This window comes from Diorhabda carinulata, chromosome 4 (genome assembly GCF_026250575.1).
Source record: "Diorhabda carinulata isolate Delta chromosome 4, icDioCari1.1, whole genome shotgun sequence".
NCBI classification, from domain to species: Eukaryota; Metazoa; Arthropoda; class Insecta; order Coleoptera; family Chrysomelidae; genus Diorhabda; species Diorhabda carinulata.
The window spans coordinates 153,248-179,358 of NC_079463.1; the positions used below are offsets into that span (position 1 = coordinate 153,248).

A 26,111-nucleotide genomic window follows, 5' to 3' on the forward strand; every position below is an offset into this window, starting at 1 on the left:
ATTTTGATAAAAACAAAAGTAGATTGGTACGTTAAATTTTTATATGCTATTTCAAACGAATTTTCATAGAAAACAGACTAAAAATCAAGAAAATCAATAATCGATCTTATACACCCGAGTTTAAATCTATACTTCCAACTTCCATAAGCAGTTCTAAATTTTCCAATTTTGCATCGAAACAAACATCTATTGTCTTTGGATTATGATAATTCACTTCCCAAACCAAGAATCATTGATTTAATCGAATTTATTTGACAAATAATATTCTACATCTATTATTAAATATTAAAAATACGTTGCAGCTTTACAATTTATTACATACTTCGAACTTTTTTCTTCTCTTTGTACAAACAATCTTTCATAACTAAAAATAAAAACATAATTAAATAAAATCTGCTACAATATCGTTTTATACTTACTAAACGGATCAAATCTAATTACTTCTAGTTTATCTGCTAATCGTTCTCTTATTTTATTAAAAGTATGTCCACTTACTACACTTTCCATTTGAACCATAATGTGTCTACAATAACAATACACGTAACAGATAAAACATAATTTATAAAAAAAAATGATCTACTCACTTGCTTTTTACTTTTTTAAATAAAATGTTTGTCAAAAACATTTTTCATTTAATTTACGTAAATTTATTTTGAGGTTAAATTACCTCTTCTTTTTTTCGTTCAGTTTATTTGTCATATTTGAAATAGTGATGGTAATTCATAAAAGAACGTCTTAGAAATCACTTAATAAAAAGATATGAATTAAAATGAAATAATTCGTACATTATAATCTACAGTTAAAAAAACTCTTAATACAAAATATTTATTGCAGAACCAAACAAACTAGTGTCGCTACGTGACTAGCAAAAATTTAAAATGTCATTTCTTTAAATCATGCTGAATACACTGTTTATACCAACATTCACATTTACACTTTCTGCCGCGCGTTTCGATCGTCTTCAGAGACTGAAGGTAAAGGTTATATTCATCTTCGTTATGCAGCGAAAAATTTCTTCTTACTAAATAGTCACCGATGCCTCTACCTCACTCATTTTTCAGGCAGTCATTTAGCACTAAAAACTCCGACAACCGCACACGGTAGAGTCTACACCAACGATTGTTTCGTTTGGTCGCAAAAGAAAACCAATGATATAGTTATTATATATCTTTAATTAAATATACATTATAATAGAAAATATTAATACAAATAATTTTTTAATAAAAATTAATAATCAAGCTGTATAAAAATATAAATTAGATCAAGATCAACTATTTTTTTTGTATTCGACTTTTAGAGGCTGTTCCAGGTTTAGGTTTATTAAACTGATAATCGGCACATTTGGGGATGTGCCTTTCGGCTGCGGCTTGATTAAACCTCCTCCCGCAATGGGGACATTGCACGTAATCAGGATTCGACGACGGTGGCGGTGGAGGTAGATCGGATAGTTTCCCCCCTTTGGACAAATGTGCTTGAGCTTCTTTCGCTGCTCTTATCGCTGAAATGAACTCTTCGTGAGTTCGACGCCAGTCTTTCTTCGGAACAGTTCTCGTTAACGACTGAAATTAATACAGGGTATAAGAGAAAATATAAAAGTTATCGGAACAGGATAGCAGAATAAAATAAAATTTTTTGAATGATTAGGTATACGAAATTATTTGTATTTACCTTGTTGTTTATTTTTGATCTAGGACCTTTTAAAACGTACGATTCCAATTCGGTGCCAAGTACTCGATGCTTTGTGGCATCGTATATTTTTCGTTTTTTCTTTCCCGTTTTCGAGCAAACGTCTTCGTGTTTTTCAATACGATCTTCGGCGAATCTTCTACCGCAATAAGTGCATTCGGTGAGATCGTCTCTATTCACTACAGTTCGAGGACTTTGTTGTTTGGCCGATGGGCGAGTCGATGACGGTGCACGAGGTACTGTTGTTTTTGACTACAAGAATACGTACAATATTTCACTCTCAATACCGTCTACTCTTTAACGAGACAAAACAGTAGCACAGTGTTGTCAAATCTAATAAAATATATCTATACAAGAAAATTTGTATATAACCATTTGTTGTAGATTTTAATTTTTTCATCTCGACTCATTTGACAATATCGCATTATATCCCTTAAATCGATATTTTTATATCTAAATAAATTATCACTATAAAAAATATTCAACTCGAATAAAATTAAATAACATGATAAAAATGATAAATCGAGTTTCGAAAATGGAAAAACTGAAATATATTCGGAATAATAATGATTCAATTCTTACTTTGTCTTGCATTCCAGTATTAGAAGTCTTCTTAACCGGACTATTTGGAGTACTGTTTCTTAGTGGCGAAGCTGTTTGTTTCGTTGAGGTTCTTTTAACGTTAGTCAAGTTATTTTTTTGATGCTGTAAATTAGTTTGTATAAATATTAACGACATATGTCAATATCATAATGAAAATTTTTGTGCGTGACGGGATGTGATAAGCCAAAAAGTATTATGTCATTAAGAACTGTCTATTCGGAATAAAAAGAACATAGACGCTTATCGACATTAAACGTCATTTCTAATTTTTAAAAAAAAAAAAGAAGAAGAAACGTTACAAAAAGTAGAGGTGATTCTATATCAGACAAGTAATAGTATTTAGAATAGTTTTTACTCGACTTTTTGATAAAAATATCAAGGATTACATAAGCATTATAATTATTTCATATATACCATCAGTTCCGTATATCCTAGTAATAAACAGAGTGTATAAATTGAATAAATAAATTTCTTAATTTACGAAAAATAACGCGACCGAATTAAGTCCCATCTCTATTTCGTTGCAAAATCACGTCACATTCAATAATAACAAACACACAACGTATCTATGACTAAAAACGTGTGTCGGATCTATTGATCAGTGATAACTATTCGGTTAGGATTTAACACGACACGCTACATTTTCTAGGAAAACTTTTTCGACTGAAAGTCTTCGAAAATTAATGATATCAAGGTCGGAATAATGGTACTTAAACTTAATGGTATATTATTATCTCATTCGTGTTGAATTTAAAAATTGATTGGTGAGCTATATAATAGCTACAGATAAGTTTCACGATTTTTTTTAGTATTTTGTCAATATATGCGACTTCAACGAACCAGTGGCATAGCTAGTACAAAAAAAAAATTACATTAAAAGTATATTTGAGAATTCTTTTTTTATAGTTTCCATTCGATGAAGACGTTGTTTAGTTCATGTAAACTTTATGATTTTTTGTATGTAATATTTTATAAAAATACGCATAAGTACTTGTCAAACCTCAAATTTACGTTTAAATTAAATTATTCATAGTTTAAAATGTTGGGTCACGTCGTTGTTACTGTTCCGTCATGAACTAAGTATAAGGAATAAATTCAGTAAATATTGGCAACGTTGTAGAATTAACGCAACGGCAAATGTCTGCCCCCTACCATTGTAGTATTTGAAAAGTTGGTTAGAAATGTTAATTACAATCAAATGTAGAATCTTAAGAACGGAAATAGTGAAATGTTAAATTTAAAAAAAATATAAGTAGATAAGTAGCAGAAAGTGTAGATGGAAAAATAATAGAAGTAGCAAGTGTTTGTTAAGTGCACAAGCTTTTATTTGGTTGCACAGTGCATAACCTCACTTTTGGATATATCATAAATACATGGTGAGTCAAACTAATTTTATTTTTCTGATTTATAATCAGTTTTGTGAAGATATACTTACATTTTCTTGTTTGATATATGCTGCATTATTATTTGTTGGCATTTTCTTCGTTATTAAGTTACTATTATTATTTTTGTTACTCTTCACAAGAGCGTTATCGTTATCCCCTTCGTCTAGATCGTATAAAGGCATTTTTTCATTTTCTATGCCATCTATTTTGTTATTATTATCTATTTCTATTATTTCCCTATGAGATTTTGAATGATTTTCGTTATCGCCATTATTTACGTATTTAATTTCCTCAAAAGTTTCTTTTCCTACAACAAAACTATTTGTTGTTCGTATTCGAAATGTTTAGTAACACTTACCATTAATATTTTCATAAACCTTATTCACTACTTCTTTCTTCTTCACTAACGGTTTTCCATTTTTAATAACTGTAGTACTATTTTGAACGGTTGCTCTAACAGTCGTTTTCCTTTCGGGATACAATCCTCTCGAATTGTTTTTAGATTTTAACGGTTCCAGCGGATAACTTTTATCTATTCCAGCTTTTTGTCTTCTTTCGTCAAACATTTGGCGGACTTTTCCTCCAGTATTCGTTGTAGGTAAACTGTCGTTACTACCAGCGCTCCCCCTTCCAATTTTATCGAAAGCCCTTTGTTGTTGATTTTCGTATAGCTTCAAAAGTTTTTCTTCTTTTTCTTGCATCTGTCGTTGTTGGAAACGAGCCTGTAATAATAAACATTTGTTTTTGCCCGGTTAAATATTAAATCAAATACAATAATTTCAAGTAATCGACTATAAACAAACTATACTTACATAATATACACCTTTGAAATCTAATGCTTCTTTCAATGCTTTCGAACCCCAAGAGCTTTCAAAATTTTTCGACACATTATTTAAATTCGGTGATATATATTTATTCATTATCAATTCATATTCTCCTGTTATTAATTCAATTTAATGAATCATAACCTAACTAGGAATCGTGTTTTATTTTTTTTTTAATATCACTCAAGAATATAAAATAAAGTAAAACTACGAAAGGCGTTGAACAGAATTTTATAAATCATTGAAGGTGATTTCGTTTTTTTCAACTGGACGCTTTAGTCGAAGCTTATCGGCTGTCGATCACGTATGAATGCACACGCCGCATAAAAAACCGTGCGCCTGCTACATTAACAGTTGTAGCATTTGTGAGTTATTTTCAAATTTCCCGCGGAATTAGCATGGATATGAACATTTGATTATAGAAATCTTTTTTCTTGGTACGGGTGTGGCAGATCTATCGAGTATATAATCTTTCAATTCGATGTTGTTTGTTTTATAATTTTATTTCGTAGATGATCAGAAATAATTTTATAATGTAAAATAATATAGTTATAAACTACCATTTTGTTATTTTTTGACCTTGTAATAGTACTACTAGTCATTTGAATGAGAACTTCATGAACAATCGTCGAGTACTTGTAGTCACTAGTTAACAGATAAGGAAATGACATTAATAGGCCAATCCGTATGTTTTGCTTTCGGGAAAAAATAGAATACTCGAAATTATTAATTTACAATCAGGAGGCTTTAAAGGCAATCAGTTTACATAATATTAAATTTAAGTTCGTCTGGGATTGTATATATACCATATGAACACTATTGACATTGCGTAGGTTACAAAAGTAATCAGTAAAAAGTAAAAAAGTATCGGTAAAAGCCAAGACAGTCACAAAACCTTTTATGACATTACGACAAGTCGTTTTAAGGCGTCAACAGCTGCACCTGCGTGTCCCCGTAGGCACTGATCGTTTTATTATAAGCAACATAACTACCCTTCCGGACTGGCCTAATAAATACAATTTATTGACTTTCACGTGTTCCACGAAATCGGTTCGTACTCACTTGACTAGATTCTTAATTCGATCGTTAAATTTTTACAACGTTGGTTAGGTTAGCATTCAAAACATCGAATTGTAATATGTTTGTAAACACATATTAGATTTTCAAGGTTGATTCGACGAGGTTAATAAAATATAAGTTATCGAAATATTTCACAAATTATTGGGACGTTTTCGTTATGGAAGAATCGAATTAAATTAAACACTCCCACTATAAAAACTATATGAACCCGTTTGTAAAATATCAAAGTACCGTTTTGTAAGGTATTATCACGAATTAACAGTTATGAAAATGTAACATTATTACAATTCTACATAAAGATAAATTAAAATGTAACTAATATACCGCTAAATATATCCCGTATTGTGCATTTTCAACAAGTTCGGTTTTACCATAAAGAAAAATTACGATAACTGTTCGTTTGTCAAACCTAACCTAACTTTTGTTCGACAAATGATTTGGTTATATGATGTAGGTACGAATTATGTTATTTTAGTGTTTAGCCCGTACTTCTAACACTAATTACAAATTTTTTTTTTGGATTTTTTTCTGATAAATTAGTTTTGGAATAAAAATTTTTTTTTATTTAAGATTCGAACCAATTCATTTAAACACTAAATATAAAGATAGATGTCTCTCTGACAGATGACTTTTAGGTTATGCCTATAATATATCCAGTAAACGTATCAAATCGAAATTATTTTGTCCTAGCTTATTATTTATAAATTTTTTTATTTGTCCAAGAACATTCACTATCCAAATATATTATTTTTAGTTACTGTTAAATAATTTAAATTGCAAATACTCATAGATGATTCATAATTTTGTGTTGGAAAAAAAAATAATTGTAAAACATTGTATCCAATTTGGTATTGTGCAAATATCTACCGCTGATTTTTTTCATACAAGGTCTGATTACGAGAATTAATTCAGTATGTGTTCAGATTGAATAAATTTGTTTGTATTGACACACAGATTCCGTACCGATATTTTTCTGCATTTAATTCCTAATTGATTTAAATCATTTCCACCAAGAATAGATTATGTTTGATGACATTTTTTTACAAAAAAAACCCCAATTAGTTCTAGAATGTTCATCGCAAATAATCCCTTGTTTATCTTGTAACCTATACAATACTTTATCTATACTGCGCATGCTTCGTGCGCGGTAAACATGCGCAGAACGAACTGAATCGTTCCAAGGATAGAGAGAACGATACACCAATTATTTTACTTAGTCGAAACAGATTCTGTATATTATGTAGAATATTCACGAGTGGTTTTTAGTTGAAGAGATGTTTCTCACCTGCATTTGCACTAGTTTCGATGTCATTTTCGTATCGTTTCAATGTTGAAGTTTAACCGTATCACAGACTATTCATTCTGAAACAAAAATGAATATTTTTATAATATATTTGAACAATAAGGTAATTTTATTATTAATAATTAGACATCTATCAAATTGATTGTATGTTTTTATTGACATATAACCTTAAACATACTTAATCACTCATTTTATCAACAGTGGATTCGTAAAAGTGGAATTCCAGACTTAAATAATAATTTTATTTACTTTAAATTCACTTAGAAACATCGTTGGCCAACGTACATAAGATAATTTTGTGTATATAATGCAAAATTTACAACTACTCATATGGACCCGACGCTTCGGTTAGTTCTGCGCATCTTTTCCGCGCATGAAGCATGCGCAGTAACGTAGAGACGTTTTTTCCCATAAGAACCGTCTATATAGGAGTATTTCATATATGCAACTACTGTAACTAAAATAAATAGCTTAGGATCTTCGTAGGTACCTAATATTCACTTTTAATATAATTTTATAAAAGATTTAAAAAGAATTCAGAAAAAGTAATAATATACTATATTTTATAGCGATTTGGCAACGTTGTATGAACATGTGAGTGAGATTCCAGTTTAATCTGACATTTTGTAGTGCTCGAAAATTGAGTACAAATATTTTGTTACGTAAATATGGTAAATTAGTTTCGATTCTGTATCAATTTTCGATTTAACTGTCTTTTATATATATAAAAAAAAATTCCATAAGATTTTTTAATTAATATATCGTGTCTATTTGTGACATCGTTAATATCAACAAGTCGTTCACCCTGCCCTGCATTGCCCTACTGTAATATGTAATAAACCCTTTAATAGTAGTCGTCCTACAAACCGGTTAACATACTTTTTACTAAAAACAACCATACAAACAATAAATTGCTGGTTATCGATTATTTTATGAATTATAATTATCGATATTTTTGTTGTATAAAAAAGGTAACCAAAAGTATATTTCTATGACACACCTATCCGTAATTTAGGTCATTTTATTATCATCCCACGCGGGTAACACGCGTAATTTATAACTTTATGAGCCGTTTAACCTTAAAAAGGGATTGGCAACATTTATTATAACTCGCTTTTATCAACAGAATTGTATATCAGAAATAAATTGACGTTGCGTAGCGTTGGTAGCACCATCTGTTTATAAATCTCGAAACTTAATAACTGACAAATAATATTTATCGTCGTTAATATCAATATCAACGCGTTTATATGAAAAAAAAAAATGATATTTCTGTACATATGAATGTTTCCTAACCCCATTTTCTATCAGTTAAAAAATACCGTTCCCATCTCTAGTTCGAACGTTCCAAATAGAGCAGTCCAATTATTGGCGTTTCAAATATTTTTCCTATTTAACAATATTATGATTCAACAACGATTTTATCGCAAGAAAACTTCGATATAATATAAATATTAATGTAAAGAGTTAATAAACTTTTATCGATTTTGCAAATATGTCGCAGTTTTATATTGATTCATTCATTTTAAGCGGTAAATTTTGAAACGTCGTATACTTTGTGTACAGGGTTAGTCGAAATTAAATCGAATAACAAAATTCATCGTCGAAATAATCGTCCAATCGTAAAATTTCTTTTATATGCTTGTACGTACATCTATTAGTAATGAAATTGTCCCTTTTCCTTAGTAACCTTGAAAACGAAGACTATTAAATCGATAATTGATACAGATGGTTATAAAAACTGTCGTTACGTAAGTTTTTATACCGAAAATCACATGGATTTTCGAAAATTTACATTCGAGAACTTTTCTAGAATATACGTATTACGAGGTGCGTCCAATATATTCAAAGTTCGACACACACAAACAACAGGTAATATGATTATCAACTAAATTAAATCGACGATGTTTCATTTATACTCAAAACTGTATTGGAGACATTGTTCGCACTGAGGGTAACCTTCAGACGATAACTTGCTTATACAGGGTGAAGCAATAAAACGTGCATATTGTGTTGGGGGGGGGGGGACACCTCAAACACGAACAATCCGACGGAAATTAGTCACCTAAAGGAAAATATCCACCAGGAAATGACGACAAATACCTCAGATTTTCCGAGAAAAGTTTAGAGGAGTGTCGCCGTCATTTAGACGACGTTATTTTGAAAAAATAAACTTTATTTAATTACCTAATCATCATATTTTTTATTTCAACAATACCTCATGTATTTATTTTTTTATCCCGTACTTAATAATTCCACGTACTATTGCGCCACCCCGTATATGGTCTTTTGTACTTTTTTATCGAATATAAAAGGATTAGACGAATTTTATTGTGACGAAATTTTTTTTTTCAACGCTATAATAAAACGTAAATTGTAATTCGAAGAAAAAAAATCGATCAAATTATCAATTTTATTTATTTTCCGTAAAAAAAAAAACACTCACCTTTTGTTTAATTGTATCTGGGAATTTCCTAATGTATCACCGCGAACCACGAATCTCGAATACCGGCGACTTCACTTGAATCAAGTGTCGAGTCGCGCGGATTTATCGTTGTGTAATAACTTTACGCAACGTCTGCTCCTTGAGCCGCGACCGTCCTCGATAGAGTCGAAACCCGCAACTAAACGGCCACCCGACTAGCTTTATTGTACAAGTACAAGTTCCTATAAGAACAAAAAACGACGCAATCCGAAACGGTATTTGGTTGCGTTATTTTTGCAGGAAATAACCAGTTTTACCGAGAAGTGGTTTATAAAGTGCGAGAGAAGATGTGTGTAATAACACTTTTACTTTATACGAGGTTGAATTAAATAATAAAAATTAATGAATCGAGTAGCTGTTGTCAATTCGACGCCCAATTTTTTTTTTAACTAAATTTGTTTTTTAATAAGAGCTGTTCACCCACAATTAATTTTATTTTTATACAAATCGACATGTGGTGACCTTTGTAAACACCAACAATAGCATGAATCACACTTTTCTCTACCTTATTTAGACTTTTCTTGCGATTTTTAAATCAGATATTTACGTAGCCGGATCGCCCACTTTCGTAAACCGGTTTTATTTTAAACAAGTACGTTTATAATACTGCTACTTTTTCCGGAACAAAAAAATAATTCTCCTTAATCATAATATTGATACAACAAATCTATCATTCGCTTTTTAAATTACTAGAAACTTCAAATTTGTAGCGTCATCTATATGTCAAACTATTAAATACATAATAAATAGATATTTTGAAATATAAACAAATTTTACGTCTGTGGCGACATCTACATTTTAAACCGCGATCTATAGGCCAAAAAATATAAAGGTAACTGTAAAAATAAAGTTAATAGACTAAGAATAAATCGGATGGCTTTGAGTTTCCAATGATTAACCATGATAATAACTAAATAGAAAAACAACTTTTCTACAAAAATGATAAAAGAATAATATTTTTAGAAAATAAAATCGACAAAATGAGGCGTTCCGTCACGTGACATTGAACACCAATCAGAAAAGTATGACGTCACAACTCGCGAAACGTATAAAGTGACCAGGTTATTTCGAGTTTTCAGCAATTATAGTTAAATTAATATAGTTCGTTTTTAATGTAATCTTGAAAAACAGGTATAATTTGCCATGGAATCAGGATTTAACAAAGCAAACTGCAGTAATTTGTCAAAAATTGACGTAGTTATGCTTGACAATTTTTTTGCATTGAACACCTACTTTTATTCATCGAAAGTCGACAGGGTTAAAACTTATATGTAAGTATTATGTGAAAAACAAACAAAATCTCATCTAATTAGCAGTTACTATTCAGAGAGTCGCATGTGGAATGAAAATTCTTAACCGATTTTGAGGTTAACGAATACAAAGTTTCAATAACTTTAACTTAATTAAATCATAACATTTTATGTGTTATGTGCGGTATATTATGGTATATTTTGTACATTTATGAATAGATACATCAAGTTTTGTTTGATACTTACATCAAAATGATCTTCACAGAAATAATTTGTGGAATTAGTTGATAAAGAAAGAGCACATTGTCTCCCTGCCATTTTTAACCGTTTTCTTCGTATTCTTTATTGTTTAGGACGTATATGAATAATTTGTCTGGCGTTTTTATCGTTGCACTTTCACATTGGGGCACTATACAGTATTTATAATACGAGGAATTCATTATTTATTAAAAAACACAATTGACTGTCATAAACAAACACAGGTGTGACGTCATTCAACACGCCATGACGGTCTTGGCCTTTTTCGCGGTCAATTTCAAGTTCATTTCTAAAAATTCAAAATACTAACGTAAAAAACGTATTTTTCTTAAATTTTTGTGGCAAAATAGATGCTAAGATATAGTTTTAAACTAATTTCCAAATTTTGTCAACTATCTTATTGTTTCGATTAGCAGTTTTTAAGACAAATTGAATTTATGACTTTATTACTGAAAATGAAGCAATTTTGTATCTGTAACTGCGTTTTTTTTTCCCCAAATCAAATTTCATTAAAAAAACATCTGCTTGTATAGTGCCATACGTGACAAATCGGAAGTACATTATTCAATTATATACAAAACGAAATGTAAAATAATATTTAGATTGTTGTACACGACATTAGAATAATAATTTTGATTCAGAAATTTCAACTTATTCCAGATAGCGATGACTAATAACAAATTCATATCTAATTTTTTAATTACGAAAAATGTTTCTCTTTTATCGGAATTTGATTTTTGAATTTTCTAGAACAAATTGTCTTGTATAGTATACGTATTAGGATGGGACGGATATTAAAACAACTTTTTTCGGTGAAATATAATGTATTAAATTGAAAAGCAAAAACAAGATATCACAGGGTTTCTCTGCATCCCGTTTAACAGAGAGGACTTTTTCAAAAGTTTATTCCATTTAAGGACCATACTAATATTCATACAATTCATCAAACACACTTTGCTTATTTATTGAATAAGTTCTCCCTTAAATACATCGACAAACAAAACTCAACAATAAAATAAATAATAAAAAAGAAACGTCTAAATTTAGTCCGTAACAAAATTTAAAAAAAAATAATTACTTAAAACTAGGTAGATACAAAAATATACAATTTTAAAACAACGGATCGGTTTTCCTAAAATTTCCAAAGAAATTTTCAAGTTTTCATTAAAATTTAATCTATTATTGAATGTAGAGACAAACTTGCGATCGATTAATTTTTTTCTGCCCCGTTATCTTTCTAATACAGCAATTCAAATATACGGGGTGTTGATAAAATAAATTTGTTCTTATTTCTATACTTTGAAAAAAAAAAAACGTCGAATATCTTAGATAATATGAGCAATCGGTGGTTGAAATAATGTTGGTTTAAATTATTCGGAGCACCCCACATATTTGACGTTTGATATGTACCGAATTACTCGTACTAAATACTTTATTTTGATACACGTGTACCTACAAATTTTTGTATTTCATATTTACGTAGAAATTTAACAAAAATATATGAGTTACTGTTGAATATTGTCCAATTCCTTTAAATGTCGTTCTTTTGGCATCGAATAACCACAGCAACCAGTTTGTTATAAACGGTAAATGCCTTAGATTATTTATATTAGTTGAAATGTTGATTGGAATATCTTATTATTAATATTTTCTTTTTTTTTTTTAGCCAAACTCATTATTTTCATTTTCTGGCTCCGCTGGTTATTCTTCTCATAAAAAAAAATGTAAAAAAATTGGAATACATGTTTTGTACAATACCTATACTAAATAACTCACTTAACAGGTAATTATTGAAAAAAATTGAGTCATTACAATATTTAACTTGATGTCGAATCCAATCCTACACACCACTATGGAGCTTATCTTTAATATTATTCAATAATAATTGTTTCTAACTAAAAATAATAAGGAAATTTTAAATATTTTCGCTACTAACATTAATTTACAATAATGGCATTAAATATTTTTGGCAATATCCGGCGTTCCGATGTCTGATCGTTCCCTAACCTCCGAATTTGTAATTGGCGCAGTCAATAGGATCTCTAATCATCAAAGTAATTTTTGTCATTGTCGCAGTCAGTAAAATTTGTGTCATTAGTGTCAGTGGGATTAGCAATTTATGACGAGTGTGAACATTTTACGATATTTCAACGTTAGTCAATCTCAGCAATGGCCTAAAAATGTCCATAAACAACAATTATTTGTTGGCTTATAGACTCAGCGTTCAATTCATAACAAAATCATTGATAGTTGTCATTTTTTTATACATCGCGCGTGTCATTATTCTCGTTATGTGTATCGGTAATTGGCGCAGTCAGTAGGATTTGTGACGGGTGTGTTTCAAGTCCGGAACGATCACGTACCGTCAAGTATATTCGAGAAAGATCAAGGAGAAGAAATAGAAATTTTTTAGAGGAACTTCGAACATAAATTAGAATCGAAATAATTGTTTTAGAGGTAATGTTTTGCACCTTATTAAAGTTTGATTAAAAAAATACATCTAACGATCAGAAATCGAAGCTATTGTATTCGGCATTAATCACCTATCGCGAAGTGTTTGTGATCGATTATTGGTGTACTTTTTTTTTTAAATCTAATCAAATACTGATAAGGTTTTAGTTGTTTTTTTTTTTCATCTAAAAGATTTGTTGATGATGTAGGACTGACTAGTTGGCTAACTGTTATCTTTGGACGCTTCTAAAGGTTTTGGATCAGATTCGTGACCTTGAGTACTGCTGGATTGTACGAGAATCGAAGATAACGCTTCTAAGGACTGCCTAACCTAAAAAAAAAATCAATTTTTTTTTATAAATCGTTTCAGTTTACTTATCTGTCGCAATATTTACCTGAGCAATTAAAACCAAATTCGAATCTAAGAAATTATTAACGGCTCCCGCTGATTTCGAATGCATTTGGGAATGCCACTGCAAGAGGTCGCTGTAGACATCGTTAGAGCCTTTGATCATGTTCTCGTGGAATACCATTGAGTATTTGTTTTGTATTTTGCTAATTCGATAAAGTAATATACCAGCTGAGAAAAAAAGAAGAATGAGCAATAAAGTTGTGGCGCACAAGATGAGACTCTGACGTGGTAATTTGCGAAATTCTATTATAGATTGTTTAAGGACGCTAATAAAGCCTGCAGAGTCGTATTGCGTGCCTAAAAAAATCGGAAATCACCATCAAACTCAAAGTACGAATTATCTGTTATTTAAAAAATTATTTTTCACCACTTATACCATGTATAATATCGATATATATTTTTTAACGACTTTGTAAACCGCCGATTCACTTAAAAATATTAGATAATGCATTTTTTCTATTCAACATTTCGTTCGTACCCCGTATAAACAGTTACGTCATCTTTATTATATAACGCAGTCTGTTAATGATATAGTAGCAAGTCGGTGACGCGATACTGAATTAATATCAAGAAATTTCCAATTTTTTTTTTTCAAATTTAACGTTTTCATTGAATCGTTATTAAATATAATGACGTTTAGGTTACAATTGCCGTTATGGACGATAAACGGAACGTCCACCTCTACTATACGTTAATATCGTCATGTTGCCAAGTGTAAATATTTTCAAAGAATGTTCGGAAATAATTAAAATTGACGTTAAGATTTGATAGTAAAGTTAATAATAAATTGAATTATTACCATCTACGTCACTAGGTCGACGTCCTTTAGGAATAATTTTAACTAGAGAAAATTTAGGCTTTATTTCGATAGGCGGCGAATCCCTACCGCTTTCCGCTTCTACTGAATCACTGGAATCCAAATCCGGTTCCTGAAAAATATCCGGAAATAACTCGAAATGCAATACGGTATGGAATTTATCGGAATTTTTTTCTACTTACTTCGATTTCCGGCTCTATTATAACGGGATATGCATTTTTGGCTTTCTGCCATACCGTTCTCATGTATATCAGCGTATTATCTCTCGATATTAAACTACCGAATACGTGCTTATCCTCGCTAGTCGAAACACCGACGGCGTTAGGTATTATCCTGGCTGTTTTTTCTTTCGTTATATTTTCTACAGTAAGTATCGGAATTAAGAGCTACGAAACAAAAAAAAACAAACAAAAACATTCGATCGTTTAACGTAAATTCGCCCACGTAAATACCTACGAACAGATCCGGACTGGCTACTAATCGAAAATACTTCGCCTTTCCGGATCTGCGTGAAGGGTGAATAATAATCGACGAAATATCAACTCACCTTGGTAACATATCCGAATACGTTGGAATAAAAAGCGAAGTAATTTTTAGTAATATAGAGGTGGCCCTGTAATAAAATATCTCCGATAAGTGCGCACGAATAATGATTCAATACTTTTTCGTCGTCTTCGACGTTGGGAAAATGTCGAAGGAATTTTTTTTGTCGCGCTTTCGAGGTGGTGCGAATTTTGGGGTCTTTGGTTGTTTTAGGACTAGGAGGTTCGGTAATTTGCGCCTGCGCCGTCATCACCGGCGTCGACGTCGACAGATGTTTCAAAGACGCTCTACAACAAAATAAATTACGTCATAAACATCGAGGATTTCGAACAGATTAAAAAAAAAAAGAAAATTCATTTAAGTATCCTCGAGGTCTGGTTATTAAATAACGAAAAAAGGTTTTATTATAAAAAATATTCTACATCTACAACAGACAGACCCCCGTTAACGCAAAATATTTTGGTCAGTGTCAAATGTGTTATACCTCGTGTAAAATGTTTCTAATCGACGATCCGTACGTGGAATTTGGTTGATTTTGGTCACTGTTTCCGGTGTTGAAACATTCTTAGGACGATCTGGGTGCTTATACTACTCAAAAACACGTGTTACACATAGAGAATTGTCCCCACAGGCCTTTTGTAACAATTTATAGCATTTAATCGGAGTTTTTTTCAATTTAACGAAAAATTTGAGATTGATACGTTACTCCACGAGGAATCGCTCGTGTACAAATACTATAATAGTGACAGAAACGTGTTTTGGAACGTACACGGAACGCACTACCCGTTTAGGGCGCCCTCTAGGCGCGCAGTCTCGCGTAATAGACCAGACCTCGTAACAAACTTTGAGTTCGCGAACTAAAAATTGTCAAATCAACATATTTAACTTGCTTTAAACTTTTTTGTTGGAAATTTTTATCTGTAATACATAACGACGTAAACTTTTTTAATATCGAGTCATAACCTAACCTCAACTTTCGCGAAAAGACGGTCCTGGATATCTACAACCGATTTGTTTTTACATAATAAGATAATGAATCATCGTTTTAAAACAATTTCACAAGAAAATACGAATTTTTGAATCGATTACTATCGAATATAATAAAATTTCAATTATATATTCGCTTTCTGCTACGAGGGTAGTTCGATATATTTTCGAATATAAAAATAGTTGTTTTCGTTCAAATTCGCGACGACCGGCTATTTAAACAAATAGGAAACAATCGCGAGGAGTTAAGTCTGCACAATATAGAGGATGATATTAAAATTTCTGGATGTTTCTCGTATTAATACACTTAATATGAAGTTTATACAAAATTAATGTTGCTTTCTACTTACTGCTGTTGGTATAAACTTTCTGATATATTTAAGTCGACTAAACGACGAGTTTATTGGAGTAATCAAATGTCACAAGTTTCATTTTGATAAACAACAAATACATTATGATTTATTGGCGCAATTCAAACGTGTGTGTCTTCACGTGCTCTTTCAGTAAACGAAATACTGTTTTTTTTTTTTTTAAATACGAGGACTGATTATTAAATAACTGGACTGCGCGCCTAGTGGACCCCAGACGTGCGAAAAAAGTGCTATAAATTGTTGAAAAAGGCCTATAGAGACAATTTTCTATCTCGTTGGCGTGTTTTTGAGTGTAGTAAGCGCTTTAGTGAAGGCCGAAAGAGCAAATCAAAATTCAATGCAATATCGATCGTTTTTTTTTTTTCGACATTAACGGTATAGTGATTACTGAATGGGTTCCGGAGGATCAGACTATCAAATAAACTTACTATTTGTCAGTTTGGGCAACACTGCGAGAACTAGTTCGTAAAAAAACGTCGCGATTTTGCCCATAACGTGAAGCAGTACTTGAACAACCGCCTTTCTCGCCCGATTTAGCACCGTGCGACTTTATTTGTTTCCGGAGATAAAATCTGCATTGAAAGGAAGCCGATTTGAGTCGATGGAAGCGGTAAAACAAAAAACTGTAGAGCTTCTGAAGGCACTCGCCGAAGAAGACTTCCAGCACTGCTTCGATCAATGGAAAAAAACGTATGGAAAGGTGTGTGGCGAGTGGAAGGGAAGTATATTGAAGGGGAGCATTCGAATTTGGAGAAATTTTTATAATAAAAACCTTTTTTCGTAACCAGTCTCGTTATTTAATAACCAGACCTCGTATAAGTAAATTATCTGAGAATTTATTGTCTTATCCTCGTATTTAAAGTCGGAAAATTGCAGGTTTTAAACGAATTTCACCCCCTACAAGGGGGTGAATGAATTTTAGTGAAGAAACTCGAAAAAATACCTTTACGACGACATTCAAAAAATTTTAAATATATACGTGAATTTGAGTAAATTTTACTTAACATTTTGTAGTCTTTCTAGTTATTTCTGAATGGTAAGACGTGGAAAATTTGTTATAAAAACGATTTACCACAATTATTTACAACCAATCGCTTTTCTGAATTTTTAGGAAAATATTTTTTTACTTCGAAAACCTTCTAACTGTATAAAATTAATACTTACTCGTAATTGTCTCGGAAGATTTTGATATTTATTGAATTAGGAAAGGAGGTCAATAAATATAAATCTACTTTCCACTGTAAACTGATTCTTATTAGATCATGAAGGACGAATTCAAGCCTAATCTATACAATTGTTAACAACTAGCGTTGTATTAAATTTTTTTAGCGACATGTACATACCGAATTTGCAGTTTAAATTATCATATTTTATATTGATTTCGTGAACCAAAAACTATAATTAACAACTAAATACTATTAAACTTATCGATTGCATATTCTAAATTCCCATACTTTTTTTCAAATCTGGCAACAATGTTTAACTTTAAGTATAGTATGAAATTCATCAATTTTCGTATCTTCGAATCTTCGCTACTGATAATTCTATTGTTATTCAATTATTCCTTTTTTACGAATGATATACTACGAGGGTTGTTGCGTAAGTTTCAAGATAGACAAATAAAAACGAATGTTTATAATTATAAATATATTTCGGGAATAAGATGAAATCGTTTGCTAGGTTAGGTTAGTCATAGAAAATAATTTATTTCCAATATTTGACCAAGTTTATTGTGACAAGTGACATAAACACCTCAAATAGCACACGTTTGACATTTTAAATGTCAAATTTTATGACGGTAATGTCATATTTGACATATTCGCGTATCTCGAAACTTACGTAGCACTCTTGTATTTATAGAAAACCCGAATTTACGCAAAAAACTTATTAGATTTATTATATCTTATTTCAATAACCAAAATGTTTGATTTTTTTTTTCAAATTTTGTTTTACCGATATTTTATTATATATATAGTTTACGAAATTTTTATACTACAATTGTTGAAACATAAAAAACGAATTGTCATGAATGTATATAAAATAAATCACCGTATTTTCACGATATTTCGTAAATGTGACATTTAAGTTGTACAGGGTGTCCCACGACGAGTTAAAACTATCTCTATATGGCGAAATATTTATATAGTAGAATCATGAAAATTTCTAAATTTGGATTTTGGGATACGATCTTTTTAAATAAAATATTTTCAAAGATGGCCGACTTCCGATTCTACCGGAAGTCGACTGTAACTTTGTTATTTTTAATAGAACACCCTATACATCTCTAATTTAGTTAGGAAAGGATTTAGGTATAGGAAAATATACATTAATTTGCCTTATTTTTCACCCCTGAATGCATTAAAATATAAAAAACCGGGTGGTTCTATTTAAAAAAAAATGAAAAAATTTGATACTTATGTTAAACTTTGAACACTTTTTATACACACCCTGTATAAAATAAGAAAATTTTCAACATAGATTCAAATACATCTGATCTTGCTAAAAGCGGCCGAACAGAAAACATTTTCATACCTTTAAGGGTATCTTCGTTAAAAAATAATTTATAAGGGTGTGCAACAGTTAAATTTTTTACAAAAAAATTAATAACTTAAAAAGTATGTATTTTTCGAAAAAAGTTTTTAGACAAAAGTATACTAGAATTTTACGTAGATTTCAAAAATGTATTAATATACAGGGTGTTCTATTTAAAAAAATGAAGATATTTGATATTTATGAAGTTAAACTTTGAACACTTTTTATACACACCCTGTATAAAATAAGAAAATTTTCAACATAGATTTAAATACGTCTAATTTTGCTAAAAACAACCGAATAAAAATCATTTTCATATCTTTAAGGGTGTTATCGTAAAAAAATAATTTATAAGGGTCTGCAACGGTCAAATTTTTTACAAAAAACTCAATAACTCAAAAATTATGCTTTTTTCGAAAAAAGTTTTTAGACAAAAGTATACTAAAATTTTACGTAGATTTCAAAAATGTATCAATATACAGGATGTTCTATTAAAAAAAATAGAGAAATTTGATATTTAAGAAGTTAAACTTTGAACACTTTTTATACACACCCTGTATGAAATGAAACATTTTTCATTATAGATTCGAATACGTCTGACCATGCTAAAAGCAACCGAATAGAAACCATTTTCATATCCTTAAGGATAACTTCATAAAAAGATAATTTATAAGGGTCTACAACGTTCAAGTTTTTTAGAAAAAAATCAAAAAGTATGCATTTTTCGAAAAAAATTTTTAGACAAAAGTATACTAGAATTTTACGTAGATTTCAAAAATGTATTAATATTCAGGGTGTTCTATTTAAAAAAAAAGGAAGATATTTGATATTTATGAAGTAAAACTTTGAACACTTTTTATACACACCCTGTATAAAATAAGAAAATTTTCAACTTAGATTCAAATACGTTCAACCTTGCTAAAAGCAACCGAATAGAATAAATTTTCATATCTTCAAGGGTATTATCGTAAAAAAATAATTAATAAGAGTCTGCAACTGTCAAATTTTTTACAAAAAACTCAATAACTCAAAAAGTATGTATTTTTCGAAAAAAGTTTTCAGACAAAAGTATACTAAAATTTTACGAAGATTTCAAAAATGTATTAATATACAGGGTGTTCTATTTAAAATAACAAAGTTACAGTCGACTTGCGGTATTTTCCCATATATACAGATAGTTTTAACTCGTCGTGCGACACCCTGTATACATTCGAATGATGATTATACCTTCTTTCGTTCGTATTATTGTTTAAAACCTTTTTACGATTACTTACTCCAAATCTACATTATCGAGACTATCCGAAAACGATAAAAACGAATCATCGCACCCCCTGCCATCTATTATGATAATCGGCGTTTTCTTTTTCAATTTTTTTCTCAATTTCCCGAATCTGCTGCGCATATTTTTGAATTTATAATGCGTCTTAACCATAGTGACCACAACACTAAACTAATTATCAGATTCGATTAACGAGAAAATAAATAATTTCGAGATAAAACAAATTTACGTTAAATAGAACGGAAACGGCCGATAAAAATCAATAAAAAATATACACATTTTTCAAGGTTCTTTTTGAAAAAATTCGCACATTCGATTGATTTTTGAAAATAATGGAATGAAAAATGTACTAACGGTGCACCTACTTTCTATTTCTTAAAATACATGACGGGGTGATTGACTTCCCAACGCAACACGGTCTATTTTCATATCCTATTTAAAGACTTTTCGAAACCTACTTGCCGATTATCTTATTCGTTTTATCTCAATTATAAATATGGGATAAACAGTTTATCCTTCATATTTCGCCGAAGAAAAAACTTACTTGTCACACTTAGTGAATAATGCATGGCTTGGACTAGTTTGATAGACTACAGATGTCGGCGAGTTGGAAAGAACGTCCGGAGATAGTGCGGGACTGCCAAGAATTTGTTGTTCGAGGGGCGTACTCGGAGCGGAACGTGCCCCCGCGCTCCCGAAATTACCAGAGGACCTGAAAACAAATTTTCATTTTTCATGAAACAATAATGAAACTGATTTGTAGAAAAGATTCTTTCTCGTTACCCTGTATAACCCACTGTGCTGGCAAAGGCACTTTTGATAAAATTCCAAAATAACATGTGTCCAAGGTAACGTATTTTAGAACAAATATTTTGCGTTACCTTTCATTAAGAATCCGTATACAGATATTTATGGTACATAACCTCAAAATATGCCACATCCATTTTGTAGCAAATTTTTTTTATATTAAGAAATAGAAACAGTTGGACGAACTTACCGCATTCGAAGACGAATATTCTGTTAGAACTGTTTCATTATCATAATGAAATAATAATATATGCTGATAAATAATCGATAACCTTTTGTAGGCATATAATAATGTGATAAAGGAAATTGTACGATTCCGCTTTTCGATTACAAACTTCGACGGATGGTTTATTTGCATTAGAATAATTTTTTAAAGACATACAAATTAACGTGGGTGGTACGACACGTTTCCAATCTAGTAAAACGACACAATCTTTTAAATTATTACAGTTCGGTCGTATCTCGATGAAAAAGTTTATGCTACAGAAATAAATTAATCGTAATTCAATGTCTGTTCAATAGCTGACTCCCAACCGTTTAGAAGATGAATCGAGTTTTATCAAAAGTACCGAAATTTAGCTTAATAAATCTAATATTGAAAAAGTTATGTCCTATTTGGTACGAACTGTATGACTAGCGCCATCTATCGGACATAAAAACAAATTCGTTGGATGTATTATCTACCGAAACGTATTCGTATAAAATGTCGATACAATGTTGCCAGTAGTTGCGGTAAAATCGCGAAAAATGTGTAAAATTTTTTACAATAAATATTTTTCAGTTTTCTATCTAATATATAGGCGGGATCACGTTTTTTTTTGTAACATTCTGTATAACTGTAATATAACAGAAGAAAACAGATAATTTTCTGGTGTAATTTAACACGACGAATTGAAATTTGAATTTATCGACCGGACTATTATTATTTATTCAACTTATCACCAATATATTATCAATAGTCTTCAAAAATGTTTATCATACGGAAACGAATAACTTTATAAATACCGTCATTTTCCTTTGGAAATAAAAACCGTTTCCTTGACAGTGATTATGCGGTAAAAATCTATTTTTATATGGGTTACTTTTTCTTGATGAAATTTTCTCGAATTCTATCTTTAAAACGATAGAAAATTCCTCGGAATATTTGATGATTCGTCTGGAAAATTTTCGCTAAACTATTTCGATCGATAAATCAAAATGTTTTTTCTTAATTGAATTACCAGTTAACCGCTATGCAGAATTGAATAATGATTTTTTTTTAATATAGTTTTTCAATAAATATATATACTAAAACTGTTTGTATTTCGAAAACGTTTCTAGAACTAGCGATTACTTCCAAAAAAAGATCGATTTTTTAATCGATTCACAATCTAACAAATCGATTTTCAAAACATCGTTTTTACAATGTAAATATGAATCGATTTTATGAAAAACAAGAAACATATGATATGATATGTACAATCTCTGGAATCTCTTATCGAGAAATTCGATAATAATTTATTTAGTCCGAAGAATCGATTAATCGATTTTTGTGACTTCAAATCCACTCCTTAGTCATATATCGAGTACATTCCGTTACATGATTAACTAATAAATTTATATATTACCTGGATTTTCGCAACATAAATATCTTTTTGGCCGTATAAAGTTTATGTTCCTTAATGCCAGCTTCTTTAATAGCATATTTTTCATCTAAACCTTGTATAAAGCACAACATCACAGAATGTTAATCGTCCGACCACAAAATTCGTACGCAGACATAATTTTCGAGCAACGTTATAAATTAAAAACACAATCAGTTCTTTTCGGAGTCAAAACAATTACTATACCGATACATAAAAGGCACCATCAAATAAAAATATTTATATAAATATATATAAATGTTTATCACAGGTATTTAGTACGTTTTTGGTACATAATCGAGTTAATGACCTTCCGATTCATCAACAGACATATAATCCGGAAAACACTGATCGAAATAAATTGTATTTATAGCGAAATGCACGTGCCGTTTAGGAATTGCCAGCTCGATTAAAAACCGCATGACCGTCATCAGTGATTGCGAAGTGACCTCGTTAATTGAATAGTACCGGACGGCATTGTTTTAATAATTACTACGGTATTTGACATAATAAGAAAAGTTGAAATGTACGAAACGGTCGTTTTAAGTATATTGATCGAAATGCGCGGCGACTGTTCTACAATCTACACAACCAACACATCTACTTGACACTAGCTAGGCAACCACGTTTCTCTTGCCCTTCCTCCGCCACCGCCGCCGCCACCACCTGACTCGCCGGCGTAGCATTATAACCAGCTGACTGCATTGGCGGAACTAACGGTTACGAAAGAAAACATTCGGTTTGGGGATTTTCGATTAGATATTGTGAAATGTATCGACTTTATCAAGATTATTAGCGTACGAAAGAATTTTTTTTTCGTTTTATTTGACAAAATACAACTAAAAATAAACGAAACGACATCTAGTTATGATCGTTCAGTTCAGTCTTCCGTCCGTCTTATTTGAATATAATTTCAACTTCATTTTCCCTAAAATTAATTAATATTTTGATTATGAATATAAACTCGATTTTTTTGAAATCGATCTTTTAGACCTCGATTTTTTATGAATCTATTCATCACGTTATGATTCGAATCTATTTAAAAATCGATCTGTTTTAGAAATAATCGCCATCCCTAATGTCATACCATAATCGCACAGACGCAGCGTTGCCAGATCAAACGATTTTTCACTAGTTCTACTGATTAAACATTTTATTAACTGATATTACCGTGAATTTCAATGAAAAAACTAATTTCTATTGTTAAAAGTACGCTTGTCGAAATTTTTTATATAATTGTATTGTCAGATATACCTGGTTTTTTGGATAGGTGATAATTTATTACGTTGTATTAACCGATTACGGGGTGATTCACTAAAGCACTTGTTTGTACTTGGTAAGAGATACTTGAGGAATTAATTGACGGTATAAAAATCGTACCGAGTTGATTGAAAATTTCCATTGTTAAAAACTCTTTGATATCTTACCCCGAATATAAATACAGCACGCACATTCTTCGACACTTTAAAACCACTTTTTCTTTTATTTGTTATAAATATTTTATTGATATTATTTAAGTAACGAACGTCTGGACGTCTACCCACAAACGTGATTCAAATATATATAAATCCAACTATATGACGTTTTGTTTCATTCCCATTGCCAAATTCTAGATACGCTAAATTCATTCAGAAATTTATTTTCGATAAACAGATTTTCCTGAATCGTGTAGGTTCCCTGTTGTAGATCAGATCGTAGCTGGAAATGTTGATTTTCTGATGTTTAAGTGACTATATTGGACATAGAAAATTTTCAAAATTGCACCACGTCAACTAAAATTACTCACATAACAGATCATCATGAAAATTCCAATTCGGCAAATGTTTCATCGGGATTTTATTATTCAAATGTTAGGTTAGGTTAATTATTGACTATATCTAGACAGTTTTTAGCTATTTACGAATGCATTAAGCTAATTTTACTATTAGTTCGGACGTCATAAATATATATTGAATGAAATATTAAATACTTTTTTCAACATTCGTATAATATTTATATTTTCTCCAATAAAAATATCGAATATTAAAAAATTAAATGTTGTCGTTGGAATTGAATAAATAATTATTTAAACCAGTATAACGTGGTCCAATAAAATTGACGTTTTGAATATCTTAATTTCGAAATAATAACTACCACATTCCAATCAAGTCAATATTTTATCAAAATTGCTTTTGAATAATTTATTGGTCGTTAATCTTGTTTTTCAATAACAAACAGTGAAAATTCGTGCTATAGAATGATTTTATATCAAAAATTTTTGTCGAACTAAACAAGCATTGTCAAAAATGTCATCAAAATTAGAATTTAATTCTTGATTATCTAATGATATACACAGTGGCGCAAACAGAACGTTTATATTTCAAAATGTATCAACTAAAATTATAGGTTAGTTCCAATCTATCAAAAAACCGTTCTTGGTACGGTGACGATTTTGACGAGATTTTGTATACCAATATTTAATTAATGTGTCTACTCATTTAAAATTTTCATAATACTGAATACTTCACTTTATTCGAGAGAGGTCATTCAAATAAGACGGACGGACGGAAGACTGAACTGAACGATCATATGATATTTCGTCCGACAGGAGCGCCATTTTGGTGAATTTTTTTTTGGGATACTTAATTGTTAGTAAGAACCCTGTCGAGCCGGAGATTGCGCAGAAAGTATCTATAAACGCTTCCAAGAACGGTCTAGACTAATAGTTGCAGCCGTAATTTATTCACGTTTTGCAACTTTGAGATCACGACAATAAAATTGTAAAGAAATGGAGTAATGAAACTTTGAGATGTGACTAAAAACGTGCTAAGAAGCAGTTAATTTAAACATCATTAGATATCTACCTGGTAAAGTTATCAGGTGTGATGAGTATTCATTTTGCTTACATGAATTTTCCGTTTTATTTGCGATGTAAGGGACAAATCGGAATTTTTGTGTGTGTTTGTGTATGAATATCGAAGCAGACTTCAGAGGGATGTTGTGAAAGTGTTTTTGACAATATGTTTGAGTATAAAAGGAAATTAATAATTTAGTTTAGTTTTTTTTTAGATAAAAGACATCTTACCAAGTAACATCTCTAATTCTCAAACTACACGTTCTTCTCAAGACTTTCTGAACTGGTAAACTTAATCTCCTTATCCGACCCAACGTTCTGTTTTCTCTAATCACTTGATTCACAGGTATAGATATGTTATCCGATGGTTTGATCATATTAAATATCACTTTTAACGAAAATAAAAACACAACGAATTGAAATATCGCGATAATCGTTCATTTTCAATATCTAAACTGCGAAATACCACCGACTACAACGCGATGTTGTTATCATTATGAATTATTTTCAAACGTTATCAAATCTCATTCTCGAGAGAAAAAAAAAATAAAGTTTGTTTACATTAATAAGTAATTATTTTACA

The 26,111-nt window shown here is 30.6% G+C and overlaps 3 protein-coding genes and 2 long non-coding RNA genes across 7 annotated transcripts; 2 read left to right on the plus strand and 3 right to left on the minus strand.

The window, feature by feature from the left end:
• Nucleotides 1–23: 23 nt before the first annotated feature.
• On the minus strand, nt 24–738 carry LOC130892651 (39S ribosomal protein L33, mitochondrial). Its single transcript, XM_057798171.1, has 3 exons — nt 585–738; nt 420–523; nt 24–364 (listed from the first exon to the last, which is right to left on the minus strand). Exons 1-3 carry the CDS (start codon nt 623–625, stop codon nt 315–317), a joined length of 195 nt encoding a protein of 64 aa, XP_057654154.1. The 5' UTR covers nt 626–738; the 3' UTR covers nt 24–314.
• Nucleotides 739–1,161: 423 nt separating this feature from the next.
• LOC130893448 (zinc finger C2HC domain-containing protein 1C) lies at nt 1,162–9,607 on the minus strand. The gene is made up of 7 exons (XM_057799582.1): nt 9,328–9,607; nt 6,864–6,940; nt 4,033–4,396; nt 3,725–3,981; nt 2,269–2,391; nt 1,669–1,938; nt 1,162–1,559 (listed from the first exon to the last, which is right to left on the minus strand). Exons 2-7 carry the CDS (start codon nt 6,888–6,890, stop codon nt 1,272–1,274), a joined length of 1,329 nt encoding a protein of 442 aa, XP_057655565.1. The 5' UTR covers nt 6,891–6,940; nt 9,328–9,607; the 3' UTR covers nt 1,162–1,271.
• Nucleotides 3,344–25,950, plus strand: LOC130893452 (uncharacterized). Its single transcript, XR_009059210.1, has 2 exons — nt 3,344–3,665; nt 25,744–25,950. It is a non-coding gene; the product is annotated as an uncharacterized LOC130893452 (long non-coding RNA).
• Nucleotides 10,396–15,449, plus strand: LOC130893451 (uncharacterized). The gene is made up of 2 exons (XR_009059209.1): nt 10,396–10,637; nt 12,541–15,449. It is a non-coding gene; the product is annotated as an uncharacterized LOC130893451 (long non-coding RNA).
• Nucleotides 13,488–26,010, minus strand: LOC130893447 (GRAM domain-containing protein 2A-like). 3 transcript variants are annotated; one of them, XM_057799579.1, is made up of 7 exons: nt 25,760–26,010; nt 20,811–20,978; nt 15,102–15,384; nt 14,737–14,940; nt 14,537–14,666; nt 13,721–14,034; nt 13,488–13,656 (listed from the first exon to the last, which is right to left on the minus strand). In XM_057799579.1, exons 1-7 carry the CDS (start codon nt 25,903–25,905, stop codon nt 13,549–13,551), a joined length of 1,353 nt encoding a protein of 450 aa, XP_057655562.1. In that variant the 5' UTR covers nt 25,906–26,010; the 3' UTR covers nt 13,488–13,548. The 3 variants fall into 3 exon arrangements, with proteins under 3 accessions (XP_057655562.1, XP_057655563.1, XP_057655564.1); XM_057799580.1 differs by lacking the exon at nt 25,760–26,010 and adding an exon at nt 22,681–23,487; XM_057799581.1 differs by lacking the exon at nt 25,760–26,010 and adding an exon at nt 21,264–22,042.
• Nucleotides 26,011–26,111: the final 101 nt, after the last annotated feature.